The 21,282-nt window shown below is 39.8% G+C and overlaps 1 protein-coding gene across 1 annotated transcript in view; it reads left to right on the forward strand.

Annotated features, from left to right (window-relative positions):
- cdh13 (cadherin 13, H-cadherin (heart)) overlaps positions 1 to 21,282 on the forward strand; it is a 319,140-nt gene that overhangs the window by 79,410 nt on the left and 218,448 nt on the right. Inside the window, exon 2 of the mRNA XM_035665789.1 lies at positions 20,982 to 21,102. Coding sequence (XP_035521682.1) covers positions 20,982 to 21,102 — 121 coding nt within the window. The remainder of the gene's footprint in view (positions 1 to 20,981; positions 21,103 to 21,282) is intronic.

The following is a 21,282-nucleotide window of genomic DNA, read 5'->3' on the forward strand; positions in this document are numbered from 1 at the left end:
AAGACAGATGAGTGGTGGCTCTAACCCCCATTGGCTGAATGGGGTTGAGGCTGGACGTGGCACTACTGAGCAGCTTTTACCAGGGAGACTTAGAGATAAATCTGCCCCCTCTACCCCCCCAGCACCACTATACTTCACCAACACAGTTGTATCTCCACCTCTGCTTAGTTCTCCAAGTCGTGCTCTCTACCTCTGTTGTCCTTTCCAGCTGGGTTTTCTTGCTGCCTCTCTCCCTCCCTAGCTCGCATTCTCTCTTATTCCATCCTTCTCTTGGGGTATCTGTGTTGTGACAGGTAGTGCAGTCTCCTGGGCTGTCTGGCAGAATGGTGCTTGACCCCAGCTCAACCTCTGCGGCTGTCCTGCATGCTATTCATTTATCTCGAGCCAGGCAGCGCGAAGCCGTTCCTTGTTCGATTAGGGAGCGCTGATTTTGAAATCAAACAACATCATAGCACCTTAGTGAGCAAGAGCGAGCAAAGAAATACTCCTCTAGCTCTAACACACATACACACACAGAAAGGAATGGCTTTGCATTGCGGGATCAGTACTGCACTCCAGCACTAATGCTGCTAATCTGTTCCACGGTGTTGTAAAGTGGGCCACATGACTGACCAGAATCAATTTGACATATTCACTTTAATTATTGCAGTGAACAAAGTTTGAGATTTAGGCCTAAGTAGTTGTAACCTCAGCTGCACAGAGCACATACCATGCATTAGGTAGCGCAGTAGCGCAAGAATTAACAGTGAGGGCTATTTTTGGATGCTTTGAAGGTGCAGAGTGGCATGTGTGCAAGCTAGAGAGATAATGTGAATGTGCTAGTAAAGTCTTGCTGAATGTAAAGCTGGCTGCGTGATTATTCTCTCAAAAACTGCAACAGTATGTAAATAATGAGACACGCCAGTTACTAAATAACACAACTCAACTTCTTTTTGTCCCCCAGCCTTCAGATTAAAAGATAGTCAGAGAGGAGGTTTTCCTTCATTTATATGTAATGACTTCCTCTGAATTCCTGAAAAACATCTTTTTAACAAATATATGCTTATTAAGAAACTATTGTTGTGTTTCTCAAACCAAGGGCATTTATTCAAGACTGCCTACGGGATATGTGTGGCATTATGAATTCAGCAAACGGTTTTTCAGTGAAGTTTGCTTTTTAGTTGAGTGAGTCACATAATGGCTGAATCTGCCTCTTTTGAAGATTGAATGTCAATATTCAGTATTGCCTCATTACTGCAGTAATACATTCAATGGGCTTTCTTTTAGCTTGAATCTATTAGGATTATCCTCTGGGTTTGGATACCATTTGTTAGTCCACATTTATTGTGAATTAAGCTCGATCCAGTGACATAAACATCAAGTGCGTCACACATACAAATAATACTGTGTACTACCATACATTTACAAGCGGCAACTATCTCATCGCTGACCTCACATCTCCAATGTGTCATTTCATCAGAAATAGAGCTGACGAGCTGGACGCTGGCCAGCTGATGTAACTCTGCCTGAGTGGCCATAATGAGGAAGGGACATGCGGTCAAGCAATGATACTCTGCTGTCATGGGAGAAGGGGGGGAGAGGTTTCTGAGCAAGCAACATTTTTATCTATAATGACAAGGGGCTGGCAGATGCACAGTAGCCATCTGAGTGGCCATAATGAGCAAAAGAAGACAAGTGATCAGGCACTGATGGCGAACTGCAATGAAAGACTAACTTTTTTTCAACTATTGATTCGGCCTCTGTGATGCGCAGCAACTGTCTGAATGGCTATAATGTGCATGGTAAAGCATTAATACTGTATTGTAGCTGTGGTTTGTAAATGTACTGGATACATTTTAGATATTGTAACATTATACTAAATTTGGTATAGTAATATACAATGCATTTTATATTTTAAGAATTGGATAAAAAGAGCAGTTTTATGCATTTCTAATCACATAGACTATAGGCACTCTAATATTACACTCATGTTACCTGATGCAAGTTAGCATGATAATCAGGCCATTCAACCCATCAGTCCTTTACAACTGGGATTCAGAAACAGTCTGTATTACTTTATACTAATCACACTTTCCCATCTTAGGGTGGGTATAAAAAGGACAGGCTTAAATATTCCTCATCATGACTTCACTATGACTTCATGATGGTCCATCACACAAACTATAATGGTCTATGCAAGGCTGTATTTGCCCTTGACAAGGTCCTCAACAGTTCCTTTTTCCTGAGCTGTTTTTCCTTTGAGAGGAGAGCCCTATTCCAGTTTACTCCTACAATCCTTTCAGAGCTGTCTTAACCAATTCCCTCACCCAGCAGCTCTTAAACCTTTACAGCTTGGGTTCTAAATAAGATTTGTATTCTGCTGCACTGGAACCCAGCTCCAAACAAAGATATCTGTATTCTTGGCTCTTTTGGGGACCTACCAGAAGTGTCCCTCTATCTGATACCAAGCTTGTAGCATTAGGAAACTGCACTAATCTATTTACATGGATGATGTACTGTACATGTAGAGAACAACAAAATAACTTGAAAAACTCATTATTTGCTTTTCTGTGGGCAATTATTTTGACAACAAAGTAGCATGCATACCACCATTCATATTACTTATGGCAAACTGTCAGTATAATGCATGCAGAAGTCCTGCTGCAATGTCTCTGCTGCAATATGAAAGAGGATGCTGTATAAGGGCTGATCCAGTGAGCTTTCAGCACAGTCCTAATAATATAGCACTGCTTAGGCTGTGTTTAGGTGTACGTGTGTTCAGTGATGGGAGCTAGTAGCACTTGTTTATACAGTATGTCTTCTCTTCTTTCTCCAAAACGTAATGAGGCTATTACACCTTATCTGCCACTAAATAATCTAAGCACACAATTTGTTATGGAGCTGAGGATATGTAGCTTAAAGCAGTAATATAGACCTCTCAGAACGTTTGCGATGGCAGCGATTAGCATAGGCAGCAACCAAGCTGTTTGCTACTCCTTGACAAGCTTGCTGTAGGGAGTTTGACACCATTACAACAGGTTACAAGACACTTTAAACCAGTGGTGGAGCTCGTTATTTCACAGCAACGCTTTAAGCCTCTGCACCCGCAGAAGCAGAGCGGCTTTTTACGGTATAAGCCACATTACTCTCTGAGTGGGAGTTGCATTGCTATGTGTTGATTAAAACTGGCTGCTGCAGCTGTGTCCTTGTGTCAGCATCGCTGTGGACTGCCGATACCATTTGGTGGGGAACTGTGGCTCTCCGGCTCCCAGACGTCTCTATTAGATACTGTTTGGGCATGCACAGCTTTATTATTCTGATTTAATACAACAATGCCCCCAATATCCCATTCTGCTTCCTCTCCTTTCACTTTTTATTTATACCACTCCGCCTCCCTCCCTCTTTTCCTTCTCTCTTTTGCTCTCCGTACCGACTCGCACCCGAGCAGGACCTGCAGCACAATAGATATTAAATCAGATTTATGTCAAGCAATCAAATAGCGTCTGACCCGCGGAAATGTTGCCAAACTAACCCCTCGAGCCATAAACCTCAGCCCCCTCCCTGTCTCCTACGCTTGCCCTCACTCCATCTCCACTCTGACATGCCCGTAGTGACAAAACGCCCCTCCAATACAATTGATAGCCCCTCAATTTGCTCCCTGCAATTGGTTACATTCAGTTTTCAGAATGACACCAGAGTGGTGTGGAATTAGGGTCAGTGAGCGTGCTGCTTAAAAGGCAGAGCACTGGAATAACTACAGGAAGGGCTGAAGGCTTATAGAGGCAGAATATCAGCACAACTATTTGACCCGGTCATTGGGATGTGAATTTTGATAGGATGTTTAAGGGGAATTGCTTGACTGAAATGGGAGATGCAGACAGTGGTCACAGTGTAAGCCATTTGGAAGAGATTGAGAAGAAATTATATAACCTTAAAAATAATAGGGTGCTGGAAAAATAGAGGGTTTGGATTTTGAATGTCTTTGTAAGCTTGACTTCTCTTAAGCTATTAGATCATAAAGCTGTATACTTCAATAAAGAGAAAGATCTTATTATGTGCTTTTAGTGTAATCCAGTCCAGGTAGTGCTCATTCATTTCATTTCTCCTCCATTTAACATATTTCATGCAGGCTGGGTCTTGGGGAAATTGTCCTTCCTGAGTCAGATGATGAAAATTTAATCCATGATCATGATCATGATAACTTTCATATGCAGTGGCCTCAGCCTTGACCAAACCTGGTTGACATTCATAATGAAAAATATATAAGCCTTCAACTACGACTGGCCTTACCAGCAGCTGATGAGGACGCTGCCTTCCAGGTTGTGTCCACTTGCATACATATGTTACACACATGATGTTACACACGGATGCAACATTTTCATTATTTACACGTGTGTGTGTGTGTGTGTGTGTGTGTGTGTGAAGGGGGGGAGTTCTCATCCCTCTGGGGCACATTTCAAGCTGCAGAACATCCACACTGTTTCCTTGCTTTTACTGGTTGGTATTCATGTCACTGCCGAAGCAGAGAAGCTTTTACCTGTCAGCTGCATTGACTCCATATGTAGGTATGATAGCAGACAGATGAGGACACAGAGAGACCAACAGACAGACAGGAGGACTGCAGATATGTAGATAAAGTTATTACGCTTAAGATTTAGACAGTGTTGCGCAAGTTGTAAACTTGTTGTAAACGCAACTGTAATCTGTTACTCATTAGGCCCTACATATTATTAATTGAAAATTCATTGCATACATTACTTGCTTTAATGTATAACATTTAGGAGGATCGACTGTCAAAAAGTGAATATAATATTCATCAGTATGTTTTCATATGTTTTTATATAATGAACCTGAAAATAAGAATTACTGTGTTTTTGTTACCTTAAAATGAATCATTTTTTCAGAGAGAGCAGGTCCTCTTCCACAGAGTCCGCCATGTTCAACCGCCATGTTTCTACGGTATCCCACAAGAAGACAAACCAAACACCGGCTCTGAATAGGGCCTTTCATGTTGTTTGTTTCCGCTGCCACCTCAGTTTGTCCAACGCAATTGGAAGGCTGAGCTGTATTCATTTGGTTGCTATCTGTAACATCACTACTAGATGTCACGAATATACTAGCATACTATAGTCTGTTTCTCAACAGAATATACCTGAAACTCAGGGAACATGTCGAACAAACTCCCTACTTTCTTCAGTTACAACTTAGGTCCATCACCTGAAATGGTTCTGGCCTCCTAATGCACGGCAGGAGGAGGGTAACAACCGCAATCTTTCTGTCGGACAGCAAATGGCTGAAGATTAGGGGCATTAGGGTAGAGGAACTTTCCTTAGAGTTTAACAAGCTTCACTCCAGGTTTATATCATGATTGATTCTGTGCTCAGAGCTTTTTTATCAATCCATTAGAGCACAGGCTGCAGCGTGGCAGCCGTCCAGACACAGGCATTAACATCCCATCTCAGGGCCAGAGACACCGGGAAGGTCAGCGGGGTGGGAGGGGGCCGAGGAAACATTTACTACTCTGTTACAATTATTTCCATACAGCAGCACTGCAGTATATCCGGCATATTCAATATTTACTACTGTGTAAGAGGGATGTGGACTGCAATAACATTTATTGCCTTGATCCTCTGGAAAAGGGATGTAGAAATACTGCTATTTATGTTTGAACTTTATGCTGTGTTAATACAGGTACAGTGGGATGAAAATAACATTTACCACTGGAGTGATGATTGTGATGATTATCCAGAACATTACACACAGGCAGAAAATCATCCTAAAAAGTAAACTCCTCATTACATTCATGAGACTTTTATGGGATTGTATTATGAGTGATTAAGAATGAAAAATAGTCTAATCTCTCTCCTACTCTAACTAATTTATTTTCTGCATTAAATTGCTGTACACATAAGAGAAGCTACATAATGTAAGATTATGGAGACATTCCCTACTGGATAGAGAAATATTCAGTTTTCTGTTTAGTTCTGTGATCTCTAACACACTTTTAGTCCTGGCTCAGTACAGTAGAGCTGTGTACGTACCAGCACAGAGGGATAGAGTAATAGAGCATATTATGTAGGACATGAATATTTAAACAGTTGTGCATTCATCATACTTTGTTAATACAACAACTTATTCAGTGGCAAATTGGAAGATGAGTGGGCGACACTCATGAAAGCTTCCCTCCTCTCTAGTTGGAGCTCAATTGGGAGAACTACAGCATTCATTAATGCTCAGTCATATTTATTGGCATAGCCCTGTCATCAGCAAAAGACAAATTCTAAAAAGCTCATGAGTTATCATTAAATCAAACACTTATGGATTATTCATTAAAAAGTAGCAAACGGAGGACATTTAGAAAGTGCCACCTCTGGACCTTTTGGCAGTGAATCTAGAGACCACTTTGTAAACACTCAACAGAGTTTGTAGGCTCCACTTCAGAGAATAGAACACGTTCATTCTGTAAATACTTCAGAGAATTTGTTTTCTTTCCTATGGAGCAATAATTGAAAAAATGTAGAATGTTTAAAAAAAAAAAGAAAAAGTGCAATTTCTGATAAATCAGCCAATGCAGTGACATAATTACTGTGGTGGTTACAGCAATATAAGAGTAAATTGTGTTCTTAAATACCCTATAGTTACCCTGACTCATGTGACATGATTTAAAAATGAATTTTACTTTTTATTAAAACCGCACTCCAAACAGACTAATTGAATCAGTGCACTTCACTCAGTAAGGCGATAATGCTGAATGTAAGATTAAATTACTTGTTAATACCAAGTGTTTTTACCCACATTCTTACATGTCCACATGCACAGAAAGAAGTTGCTGCCTCTTTTCATTTTATATGAAATAATTTCCATCATTTTGCCTGCAGGGCTAATTGCATAATCTAATCATCTATATAGCCATGTCTGGTGCTATACCTAATTGGTCTTGAGTGTTTCTGAAATGAAAAGGGAACATAACATAAAAAAGATATTGTATTAGTTTCCTTGATGTGTGGCAAGGATATTTTTATCCATTACACCATCTGATTAAAGATAGTCATAACACAAGGGAGAAAGGATTAACAAGCAATTAGTGCAGCCTATTGACACCAAATACAGTGACTAAATTATATTTTACCTAATACCAGAGCATGAGAATCCTGCATGATAATGCTCAATCCAGAGGTATGTATGAAGAATTCAGTATGAGTTTTTGCATCTGAATCACATATTGTACATACTAACTGTATGTACGTGAAAGAATAATAGAAAGTCATAGCCACTGCAAACATATATGAGTGACATGAATAAGTTGATTAACATATAATACTCTGCAGGGATTAATTTGTAACGGTCAAAATTCCATATGCGATTCACAAGTGAGGAATAATTTTGCCAGAATATCATTACCAAAATGTTAATTGGGTTAATACATGTTTAATCAACTAGGCTCACGTTTTACTCATGAATTATAAATGATGTGTTGCTACATTGCTAAACATCTGTTTAACAGTTGGTTTTTGTAGCCCCTTAACCAAAGTGGAAAACTCTTAACTGAACACATATAATTTTGAGAAATGAGAGATATAGTGTAAGTAGAAGCAAAATCTTGTGAAAAAAGACCTGAAAAGAAAAGCTGTGGCTGGAGTGGAGGGATCATCCATTGAATCCACTGATCCATTGCTACTGTAATGTTGGCAGTCAGATCATCAACTGGGGCCAATTCTTAAAGATTTCATCATTGAATATCATCAGACAACATTCAGAGATATTGAGTGATTTTGTTTTGGCATGTTGTTCTCAACATGCCTACTTTTCCCAACGTGTTTAAGAAAGGGGGACTTTTACACATGAATGTTAGTTTACTTGTAATGAGGAGTACTCTTCAGCATGTGAAAACAGTTGTGTAATGTCTTCTGTTGCTCTCAAGTGAGCTTTCTGAAGTCCAAAAAAATAACCCTGCTGTCAGGTTGTCTCCTTAAAAACATATAACAGAAAGCCTGTGTTAAGAACCCAGGTATGACAGGTGGAAGGAAGCATACATAGTAAATCACATACCCCTTTAATAACTAAGACAGTAAAAACTGATGGGCCGTTAAATTTAAATGCTGAAATGGAAAGCGAGATCAAGAAAAAGTAGAGTTATCAGATTCTCCCCTCATGAAATAGATCTTTTTGTTTTTTACTTGTTTTGCCACACAGGGAGAATGTAACAAATACCAATTATCCAGATGATATACCAAGTAACTTCTAACTAAGTTTCTGTGCATGTAAAGAAAACCTAGCAAAAAAAAAAAAAAGCAAAAGTGTTGTGGCAAAGAAAGAAAAATATGCAACAGGTGTTGTGGCTGCAATGCATTCTAGTTTAGTGAGGTTACTGTTGCCTAGGTCTTTTAAAACATGATCATTCACTTTCCTTAGCCCAGTTAAAACAAAACAGTTGTTTTCATTGATGATGTGAAGGTAATTTAGTCAAAGCGACTAAATCACTTAACTGCTTGCAGATGAAAGGCAGGAAGACAGAGTCGGGGGGGAGACACTGGATCAATGGCTGCAGGGTTGTGACAATACCTGCCAGCTCTGTGTGATCAAGAGCAGTGAGTGGAGAGGACTGATTGTGTCTGGTGTTCTCTAAAGAGGAGCAAAAACGCAGATAGAGGGAGAGGGGGAGTAGCACTGAGGGACGGGGATGTGATGGAAAACTGTGCTGTGGGTCTATAATAATGCAGCTCTCCTATCGAAGTCAGATATAGATGACCATCGGCCTCAAGTCACTTCATCAAAGCTCACACTGCACAAGCATTTACGCAGCACATAGTGACACGCCAACATGCTGTAAAACTGAAACTCCCTTACCGTTAAATAATGTTTAATGGGCGGTTCAGTTAGCCCCCTAAACAACCATTTTATCTTTTTTTAACATTCAAATCATATTGTTTACCTTCAACTTTTACTGTTAAATGCAAGAACTCCCTTTACAGGCTCAAATTAAAAGCAGAAACATTAGCTTTAATACTAGCCTGCTATAGTGTCTCTCCCGAGTCAAATATCTCTGTCTCCTCAACTGAGTGAAAGTGGAGTCACTCAGCAGCAGCGGCAAACAGAGCAGCATGAGACCCGACATAGCATATTTATCCATATTGTTTTATGTCTTCCAAGGGCAATGGGGCCAGACAGCGTTGTCTGCTTGAGAATAATCTATCCACTTCTGCATCAGAGCTGAGTGTGAGCCCACAGCTGGGAGGCAGCCTTGAATATGATTCCCAATTTATAGTGTACTTTTGTCAGGATCAAATGGGATTGGATGTATGGCTGAATTTGAAAATGTACTTTCCTATACCTCCTCAAATCAGGTTAGGAGCTCCCCCTCTGATGTTCTATCAGAGGAATCAAATTCCACCACTGTGTCTGGGAAATGTTTTTAAATTGACTTTGTGAGAGCACAATGTCCATTCTTGTAGACTTATGAGGCCTGACGTCTTTGGATTTATTTTTTAAAAGGAAGTAGATTATTGGAGCGAATTCAGTTATATAGATACAGCTTGTGTTTGTGCTATGTTTCACTCCCAAGGCTGAAAATACAGAAGTATACATTAATCCCTTTGAATGTGTCAACAGTCTTGAATTGTCTGTCTTTTCCATATCTCTTCTAAAATACGTGTCCCGCACTGCTTCTTCTTGAGCGTTTTCTCTGTCTGTTGCTGATAATTATGCTAGATTGTTTCTTTGCTTTTTTGTTCGCAAGACAAGAGGCAAAACAAAAAAATCTCTGTGATACAATCCTTCATGATGTCAGAATGTTCAGGGCTTATTAAGTTCACCAGGAAAATGTAGATGAGATGAAATCCCTCAGGTGCAGAGAGAAGAAAAATGTTTTTGTGTATGCTAATGTAGCACTTCTGTCTTTTTGAACATACTTTTATCAGGGAATCAATGTCTTACACATTTTTACAAGGCGTTCTTTGCAGAGAATAGAGGAGCATTTTGGGCAAATATTGATAACATTTTTTAATGATTTTGCAACCTGCAACAGATGTAAACCAAAAAACGCAGAGTTTTACTGCTGGGCTTGGTGGTTGTGGTCAGTTTGGACTGATGTCAGTTACAATGGATTCCACTGTCAACAAGTTTTCAAGGTAGGAAAATAAAGAATAAAACCATCCAGAGAAACTTCTCAAACTACCCCTGCAGCAAAATCCATCTCAACAGATTCTAAACCAAATATGGCTAAATAGGCTAAGCTTCTTCCAGCACAGCCTCGGGGAGTCTGATACATTTTGGTGAAATGTATGCCGTACACAAAAGATGCATCACTGCAATGCTCAAGTAATAAAATCCTATTAACTTTCCAGTGCACAAGAGGAGTGTGAACCTTTGACTGTCCACCATCACTGCAGGGACGAAATGGAGTGAGTGATTTTTGAAAAAAAAGAGTGAAAGATGGGTAAAGAGGATGAAGCACAGGAAGAGAATAAAGATGTAAAATGTAGAACAGAAAAGGAAGAGGGAGAGAGTGGGAGATCAAACGGAAAGATGTGAGGATATAATGAGAAGTATTCATTTGTATACTGCATAATGCCCTTTGTAGTGTCAGTTCGGTTTCTTTATTTATGGCCTACTCAGGATGTTCTCATGGATGCTGATATTTTAAAGTACCCCTCAGTTATGATTGTGTTTAACACTGGTGGGGGAAAAAAACAACTTAACTTTGATTCAGTGCATACCTATTATTATTATTATTATTATTATTATTATTATTATTATTATTATTATTATTATGATACACAGTTTATTAAGTTGCACGTACAAACGATTTAACGTACAAACAACATTTTCGAGTTGTCCAAACATGGTGTACAGCGTACCTGCGCAAACCTCACAGAAAAAAGTCAGAGTATTGTAGAATAAGAATACAAAAATGTTCCTGCCTGAGGCCTGTTGTCTTTTAAGCATATTCCACAGGTGACTGGTGTGCTGATTGTCTCAGCCTCTTCCAGTGGGTTTCAATCAAAACAAGTTTTAATTGAGGTGCTGATTAACCTTGCTGGGCTGTTGAAGATAGGAATGATTAGTAAGCTGTCTTATTGAATCATACACAAGTTACATAAGCGAGGGACCGCACAGAGAAGAGAGTGAAATTCTATCAGAGATGAGTGATAGAAGGAAGCAAAAGTCTTGCTTTGGCTCAGAAACTAGGAAGAAAGGTGCAGGTCAATTCAAGGTGGAGGGAGGAGTGCTTGAAGAGAGAGTATCAGCAGCAGCCTGTTACTTTTGATGAATGGAGGTCAGCTCGAGAAGAGAAAGGTAAGCAGATAACGACAGATAAACCGCGAGTAGAAACAAACACAGACCTCAATCCTTTACTTCTAACGACCACCCCGGCCAATATGTGTGTATAGCCCACCAGCCGCCCAACAATAGCTTTAGACACGGGCAGGGTGATAACACAGGCTTTGCAAATCTTCGTCCATACACTTCCCCGTTCTTTATCTCTTCAAGTTCACCCCAGTGCATCACCGACTGATGCCAGCCTCCGATAGGCTTGTGTTTAGGAGTGAGCTCCTGATTAGAGACATTCAAACTTGAATTGTATTGCAATTTGCAGTCTTTGAAAGCAAAGTGTGATAGCGTCACCATTCTTAAGTTGACTCTCACTGACAACACCTAAAAAGGTGTAACCTCCCTGTCAATGTGGCGCCCTTTTAGCTTCAACAACCTGTGTATTGCATTGGGTTTCCATCTGTCACTGCCAAAGCCAGGAGGTTAATTGGGAAAACTTTGCTGTGGCTGTTGTTTAGACACAAAAAACTCAAACAAAGACAGGAGAAAGTCACTAGTATATTTATAAAAACACTCTTTTTCAAGTTTACTTACTGAGGCTATTAGACAAAACACCGCTTTCAAGGTGAATGAACATGCCATCTAGATAAAGCTGAACGTACTCAGATTGACATGCCAAATCCCAACAGGGAAGAAATAAAGTGCATTCAAATGAATTCTGCCGGATAGCAGCTGGTGCCTGCAGCTGACGCTCTTGTTGTTTTTCAATCCCTCACTTCACACCTCTCTCCCCGTTCCTGTGCGGTGAAGTGAGAGGTGTGCGAGGTGGAAGTATTGACAAGCTTGCCAACTAGAAAAGGGATTTGAGCAGACTGACGGTGAGGACATGATACTGTCAGGGTTACACCAGCTCACTTACCACACAACTCTACAACCCCCCCCCCTCACCCAGGAATGCTGGATTTGCATCGCAGTGGGACCTGTCTGTTTGAATAAAATGCAACCCGAAAAGTTTCAAAGTCAAATCAGTCTTATAGTGGTGCAAGAGTCCTCTGTATGTGGTAGCCAGTGCCAGAAAGTGCATCAGATGCTTAGAATGAGTCACCAGGCTGATTTGCCGTTGTCCCCTGCTCTTCAAGAGGCAGGTTTTTGATGTGCCATGAAAGTGTGCTTGTTGTTTGCTCAGCTTAGCTCTATGTCGGGCGTCTATGAATAGAAAATGTTTAGTAAATACACGCTTGGTTTTATGCTCATGAACTCTTCTTGCACTCAATGTGAAATTGTTTAACCTCAGGATCTATTGATTGAAATGTACTGTGCAATTTCGCACAGTATATTTTTTTCAATTGATAAATTTAATATGTTGTTTATTTCTCAGAACTAAAATACGGTGGCCTTGAAGTGCAAATCGGCAAATAGGAAAACACAACAACAAACCACAAAACACAACAGAAAATAACAAAACGCAACAACAAATCAGAAATCACATTGAGAAAACACAAGAAAACACAACATTCTACCCAAAAAGGTAGGTCCCTGCTATCACAAGGATCATTACTGACTGGACGAACTCCTACTAACAAGAATCGTCACCGATGCAATTAATGTCGGTGCAATTAAGTCCCCCCTCCCCCACTTGCATCTTTTCCTTGTGTGGGAAAGCATGGAGAGACGCAAAGAAACCATCCAAGGAGAAAGACCACTAGTAAATATGTGATACTCTGAAGTAGCGCCGCCCCATCACACACATGCATAGGGCAACAAGTGCAAAGGGGGCTCCACCAAAAAAGCCTAATGATCATTAATCATAATAACCATACATTATACATATACAATGTTGTTTTTCCTTTTAAAATAGCTAAATAACAACCTCTATGCTCCATTTATTTATATACATACAGGACATGTTATTCAAGAAGATGTAGATAGGGAACCCTTAGGTTACTAATGGGTACTTAGGCCAGACGTACTGTACTAGTTAAAATCCAGAACCCATGCTGTGTCACCACCATATCTCAAGCACTTTCCAATGGGATGCTGCATCTAAATTCCCATGCTGACTGCTGGTTCCAGCAGAGTTAGGACTCAGGAGGGAGGGTTTTGATGCCCATGCAACACACTGTGAGTGTAGACCATAAGCACATACCTAAATACCTTATAGCAGTGTTTCCCAATCAATTTAATAGCAAGACGCACAAATGTATGCACACTTTATCAGTACCGCACAAATGTCACAAAATACCTGCTATATTCATACACGACGGAATTTAAAAAATAAGTTCAAAATGATGCTTTTAGTGAGATAAGTGGGTTGTTTAGTAGATTGTAATGTGGTAAATACTTGAGCATTATTCCATCAGACATCCAACTCATCTCATGGGTTATCCTTTTACTAATGCTTTGGGTAACTGAACTTTCAATGACCCAAGTTTAACAATGGCTAAGCAATGAATACAGTTTTTTACAGTACCTACAGTAGAGTATTTTTGCAGCCCACTTCCCCCTGTATATCTACCTCTGCATTCTTTATTTCTTTGTGCTTATGTCACTGTCACTGCATTTCCCTTGTTTCTTAGCCTTCTCCTTTATTACTCTCTAAATGTTGCATTCAACAACAACAACCCACAAGCAGCAGTCCTTTTTTTTCTCCTCTCCATCCTCACTCGGCTGCTCCTCCTCTATGGTGTGGCTGTGTGTTTACTGCTCCAGTGTTGTTTTACAGGCCCAGCAGGTGTGGCCAGGGTTCGGCAGCCCGGGCCGGGAACCAGATGGTTTCATGACTCAGGTGCTCCACGCCTGGCTAACCTGCCAGCTGCAGGTGTCTGAGACCCAGCCTGATTGATTTTCTCTCTCTCTCTCCTGGCTTTCTGGCTCTCCTGGCTTTCTGGCTTCATCTTGGGCTGTGGATGTAGCCAGGCCTGGATGGGTCAGCCAGACCTATACCGAGGTGTGTGCACTGACATTTACCTTGATGGAGACAGAGGCAATGCAAGATTGAGGGGGAAAGGGAAATGTAGAGTGGGGAAGGAGAGATGGTGGCTGGACGAAATGTCAGGCTACTGGCAGGCTGTCTGGATGAATGGCTGGATCGTTGGCAACCTGTCCGGCATGCATGCAGAGACACAAACATACATTATGCAAACACACACACAGACACACACACACTGAAAAAGAAACTAAAATACACGCTTGCCGGCTGGCTAGCTGGATCATTGGAAAATCCATTCATGCAGATGTATAGTATATACTGATACACACATACTGTGTATGTACACACGCACCAACAATATTGTGGAGGAACACATGCAGTGTATAACAGTACAACACTAACATTACCTGGAAACACTTAGGTAAGTGTAAGTAGGTACAATTAAAGTCAGTTATTCTTGTTCAGTTCCACAGAAAACATTTTTTCACAAATTACAGATATATCTCAAACTGTACATTACAATTTATTTTATTAAATAACATTTTATTGGTCATCATAAAGGAGAGACAGCTGCAGAGTAATCAGACAAAAAGCAGTTTATACTTTCACATTTAATCCAAATAGATGGACTGTCCTATGTTTGGGACTTCAGGCATCTATTTACCATGTACAGCTCAGTAAAAAAGAACTGACTGAAATAAATCTTAATAATAAAGGCATCAGAATGCGTGAAAGACACAGAAAAAAATGTCTTCTCTCTTATTTCCTTTGCCTCTCTCAATCTACCTTTCTTCTTTCTTCCACTGTCCGATCGAGTTTATTCACACATACACAAAGTGCGTGTACATATACTCACACAACACTTCCAACAGCTATTGCAGCCTCTCTCCCCCTTACCCTCTCCATCTCTATCTATCAGATGTGTTGTGGATTCTTGAGGCAGTATCGATTTCCACCTGAGGTGACATTTATTGTGCGCTCTGCCAAGTCATTGCCTTAATCACCTGACTGGTCCTTCACACTTGAACTGAATCAGATGTCAAACTCTCAAGCGATGAGCTGACCCGTTATTGCTGCTCCCGTGTGAATATGAGTTGACCGACATCATAGCTACAACAGCAACAACAGCGACCAGAAGCCACTCAGACATGTCCTCTAGTCATCTGCCTCTCTCGTTTTAATCAATACTGCTGTCTACACATTTCTGTACAGCCAGCTGTTCATTTACCTTTTACCACATTGCAAAGCACTGATCTTGTGATGACGGTAGTGTACATTGTTTTCCCTATAGCTGAGTAAACCAAAGCTCTTTTAATGTCTTGGTATTTTTTCTTGGTATATTTTCACTTTGTTGCTGGGAATGGATCTTATAGTGGGATGGCATAATCTAAATGCTGGAGGTAAAGTTTATGGATCTTTTCTCCTGATTGAGCTTTCCTTGGCTGCACTTAGAGAGCTAACACAAACCTAAAGATCTGCACTCCAAGTGGTTGTCAATAGATAGCTGTATTTATTTCTCCCCCATGCAAACTGATCTATATGAAACCAATCCAACCCCAACGTCTTCCTCTCCTTCCTTCAGGGGTCCATTTATTTATTTACCCTCTATATTTAAATAGAATATTGCTGTTTTGTGATCTAGGTTTGTAATTCCTAAGCAAGGGTACGTGTAGTCTGGCAGATGCCAGGGGATGAGTGGAAATATTGTGGAGTAGCTCAACTCATCTGATAAAAAAAGAGTTTACAATTTGATTAAATACATCTACAGACTGACTCAGCTATAACACCTGAGCAGTGTGTGTATGCATGTTAAAAAAGTTTGCTAAGTTGATTGAAATAGATAGCTAAGAGCTAAGATAGCTCACACAATTAGTTAAAAGTAATGGATAAATGCTTGAAATACATAGCTAAATGTAATAATTGTTGAAAAACATAATGGATAAATGATACATAGCTGAATGTAATGGATGAATAGCAGTAGCAGCACAAACCTAAACCAACTCAAACAGCAACAGTTCAATTGTATCAAGAAATGATGTTAACTACCACGATTATATCCACTTTTATGTTAATAACAGTTAAATAATCAGTTTAAAGTAGGATACAAATGGTCCAGATTCAAGTGATCCTGCTCTCTGACACTTATCTTCTAGATTACTGGTCTATTTGATTTGCAGTTTGCCCAACTGCTCTCTCTCTCTCTCTCTCTCTCTCTCTCTCACTTTGCCCACACACGCTGCTAAATGCTTACAGATTTATTTATCTCTTTGGCTCTGTGTCGATCATCCCATTGAGCTGTTACACAATACACAATTTTCAGGATTGCTTGAGCATGATAATTGTTCCTGCTGGATAGATATTGTTGTCATGCAACCGAGGCTCTTTGTTTCCCCTAGACTGGACCCTAGTAATCCCTCTATGTGGTGCTCTGCTCCGGCAAAGTCACATCGAGCCAATCACTGCAGAACAATGATGCCTTCACAGAGACATCAAACGGGCAAGATACTGAAGCTGGAACACACAGAAATCAATTAATGTCTCTCATTGAACACCGCAGGAGAAAACATTAGTTGATGCTAAGGAAGACGTGTCCTTCACATGTTTGTATTCACACACTAATCCCTGTGTGTACCTTTGCGTCCCTGTGATAACTTAAACCCCCAAATAGTCGACAAGCTTAAACACATAGATGAATCAGATCCTTTTATGTGTGTTGCATACAGTCAGTCACAAATACAAAGGCTTAAAGAAAGCCCTGATATGGATTTCCTTCTGTAAAATAATGTCCACACAATGCGTCTCACCGTCCTTTGAGATTATATTTTTAATTATTTCTTCTTTTTCAGAGCAGTGAAAAGATTGACATTGTTGATAAAATGCCTCAATTCAGTCTGCAAGTCTTGAATGATATAACCTTCACATGTCTAGAGCATTCTTAAATGGTTTTCTGATGGAGAATATTGCCCACAATAATAATCCCCTTTGCTAACAACATTGTCATTAGCAATGCATTGCCTTAATGCTTCCGCTGTCCTACTGTGAGTCACTGGGGCTACACTGTAATATTTCCCCCTTAATGAACATTAAAATGGGTGTTCATGTTGTTAAATCCTGCTGAGGGATGTGCATAGCGTGTGGTGTGTTTGCAGGTATCCACTCGCTTGTGTGCACTGTGTGTGTGTGTGTGTGTGCATATGATAATGTCTTTTTCTGTATTTTCATGTGTGTCCCATGTACCCTTGCTATGTTGACAGGCCTCTGGCCCTTCAAATCAACTTGATTGAGTTTATGGACCAACAAGCATTGTATCCCACCATGTCAGGAAGCCTTGTGATGGAATTGAATCACCATTTTGACACCTGCAGGAAAAGCACTAAGTCCCCCGGGTGCAGTGATTACTTTGCAGGGACATTACATGTAATGACCTCTATAGCTGAACGTCTGCCAAAGCTTGTTCATCATGCAGACAGATCTCCATAGACAGCCTAGACACCGCTGTGTGAAAGTCTTGTAACTTGCGTGATGTGTCATATAACTGTCATTCCAAACCCAATGAAATATTTCACGCTGTCTGTAATTTAGATTTTTCCCATTAACTCTGGAAAATGTTTAAGGTTCCATTAGTTGCTCATAAAATAAAGTGAAATAGACATCACTCATTGTTATTTAGTTGTTAATATGTTTTTAAATATATACTTAGGTGATATTGAGATAATGACAATGCCCATGTAAGGATAGACAAGTGACATAAAGTGGCCTTAGCAAGTTTCCCTTCAATGTATCATCCTTTGTCTTGCACTAAAACAGCCCATTCACAAAGAATACAGTTTTGAGTGAGTTTCGCACTGCTACTACTGCTACTGTACTGTGTATAATTGATGCATCCTATATTGATCTTGGTAATATTCCTTGAAACATTGCTTCCTCTTTTCTGGATGGAAAATATATACACTGTGATAGACAGCATCCAATTATTATTTCTGTAGTCAAAGCACTCTTGATGTCTCTGTGGGAGATACCAGAGGAGGGGTCAGGTGATATGAGGATGAGCAGGTGGGATGTCACTGGTTGACACTGGTGACAGATGGCTCAGTTTGGCAGATGCATATCACGTATGCCATACTGTATGGCGTGTCTAATTACAGCACCTACTGCGTCTGGATAATCAACCAATTTTACAGATTGTCTTTTGAATTCTTTGCAAAACCATAATGTTTAATTGTAGACTGCATTTCCATGTCTTTTTTTTGGCAAAAATGCAGCATTTACACATAATAACATACTTTACACAATCACCAGAAAATTACTAGGTGTGAGAGGGCAATATGGTGGCAGAAATCTAAACTGTGACCACTTTACCTACTGAGGCATTAAGTCCCTCAATCTGGCATCTCCCCCCTCTTTCCCCACTGTGTAGTAGCCTTTACAGTGTGATTTCAGTCAAATATGGAAATATGTTCACAATGGTGGTGGATCTATTATGATCAATGGGTCCCTTCACCTCCTTAATCTCTGCTTCCTTAGAGTAATCATGTTTCAGCACACAATGCTAAGCTGACCTACATACTGAAGAGACGGGGGTGTTTCCAGAAAAAAAACATTTGGATTTTGGTGTGTATGCTAAAAACATCAATCTTCTTTGTTTCAGAGCTGGAGTATCTGCAGCATTTTTTGCAAAACGTGAAATTCTGCTTCTAAAGTGGTTCTTTAATTGTATAATGATGCCAAATAGCAGCAAGTGCCAATACATAAAGAGAGTGAGGTTGCTTATTTCTTGACCCCTGTCCTCTAATATCATGATTGAGGCTTCTCACTATGGGGAATGCTGTCCTCAGAAGCCTCTATATCATTTCTCCAGCCAACACTGGTTGGGAGTCATGAGGCTTGTCTTAAAGCAAAGCCACGCACATTACTATGAAAAGGATTAGGTAAAGGATACAGTGCCACTCATCATTCAAGAAGAGGCCCCACTCTCTTTACTTCATGCAAATAAAGCTGTTTTGGTGAGACAGACAGGGTCACCGGATACAAAACCAAAAATTGTCTTTTAAAATTTGTTGTAGTGCTAAACTGTGGAGTTACACTGACTACCGTATTTTGCCAAATTAAGAGATCCAGCTTTCAGTGAGAGGCTAACAACATGACGCTTATTGCGAAAACCTCTATAGTTATAAGAGTGCATGCAACTTCAGTGAGTAAGCTGGCCTCCAATAGAGATTATTTAATGTAAAATAGTCACAGGACACAGAAGTCCATACCTGAGATTGGAGTTTTTTGGGGGTTGGGCAGATGGTGAGTTATGTAGGTATACCCAAACCCTGTGGTTTCAACTGTTAGTGGTAATGCTCTCTCATTAGGTAGATAAATAGCAATGTGTTACTTTTAGTAATTGTTAACATATATTTGCATATACATATATTTATTTTTCTGACATATGAGTCAGATCTATTTTTTTTCCCGAGTTCTGTGAATCAGTACCTGTAGTCAGTAACCAGCAGCTCCAACCAGGGCTGAAGTTTCAGTCTGGAATTTCAGGATTGTTAAGTATTTTTGACCAGAACTTAGTCTGACTGACAATGTAAGCTTTACATTTGAATGTTTTGTAAATTAGCTTAAGGATTTGCCCTAGTGTCAGTATCTTTGCCAGTTCAACCTGTAACTTAAGATCTAGGAGAAAGCTCTATGAAAAATGCACAGTAATAGTGTATGTTTATTCTTTAATGAGTTATTTTCCTCTTGAACTTGAATTATTTACAATAACAGACTTAACTCAACTGCATTTTTAAATGGGTCACTGCTGTGAAATGGTGAATAAAAAAAACAATCCGAAAGAAATGGCATGCAGCACATATCGCTGAATGAATGCAGTATGTTTGGTCTCTGTCTGAAAACAGAACTTTAAATCCATTTCCACCCACCCTTTAAAACAATGTTGTTGTTTTTTTTAAAAAAAGGGGTTAAAGTGCTTTTTCCTGTATGATTTTCAAATTGAAAAAATGTGATTTGCAGACAAGATTGGTCAGTAGAAAGTCAAGGAAGGCAATTTAGTAGTTTTGTCTTATCTTTAGTCTGTTTTAATTTGAATTGTAAAAATCTACTTAACAACCCAATTACAAATTGACCTTCTCTTCACATTGTTAAGAGAAAAGAAAAAAAATAAGAAGCTATTGTACATAATCTTTTTTAATAAAACCTTGCATTAAGTCATAGTAAAATTAAAAACAGCACAAGCCTGGTCACCAAACAAAATGATAGAGCTAAATACCAAAAGACTCAATCTTGCTTTTGACTCTGAAATACATCTTTCTTTGTTATTGTTTTCAATTACATGTATGTAAGTATTAAGTCTACAGCTGCAATGATCACCCAATTAATTGATCAGTTCTCAGACTTTTTAGCCAATCAAATGTGAATATTTTCTGGTTTCTTTAGTCCTCTATCACAGTAAACTAAATATCTTTGGGTTGTGGAAAAAACAAGATATTTGGGGATGACACCTTGAGCTTTGGGAAACAGTGATAAACACAATTTTCTGAAATTTTATGGACTGAACTAAATTCGCGGAGTACTCTTTTAATATTCAAGGAACCTTTTACCAGTAGAAGTATTGATTTTTCTTTGTCACTGCATATTTATATATCTGCTCCAGCCTTATGTTGTTCAGGATTAACAAGGATTATGTCTTTAAAAGGGAAACATATTTCTTAAGTAATTCTGTCCACCTGTCTGTGTCTGTCAGGTTTATCTCCACAGAAACCAAGTGTTCTTTTGTATAACCTGTCCTTTGTTCTGTGTGTTGCAGGTTGCCCGTGTGGGTGGCCAAGAGGATGGAGGCCATGAGGGCTGTGTACCTGGCTTCCAGGTCAAACACTACCAAGTGGTGTACAGTGGACCTTTCCAGAAAGGTCAGGCGCTTCTACAAGGTCAGTAAAAATGAACGGAACAAAGTTTGAATTTAAAATCAAACTTTTTTTGCTTTGCTATGAAATTTGCTCTGTTTCTCCCAATCTCTCTTTCTCTCCGTCTCCGGCTTCAAAATTCTGGTGTTCAGCAACACAAGTCTGCATGTGGGAATGCGGACACATAGCACACACACACACACA

The sequence above is a fragment of the Morone saxatilis genome, unplaced genomic scaffold (genome assembly GCF_004916995.1).
Source record: "Morone saxatilis isolate NCDOM2014 unplaced genomic scaffold, NCSU_SB_2.0 Contig2, whole genome shotgun sequence".
Lineage (NCBI taxonomy): Eukaryota > Metazoa > Chordata > Actinopteri > Moronidae > Morone > Morone saxatilis.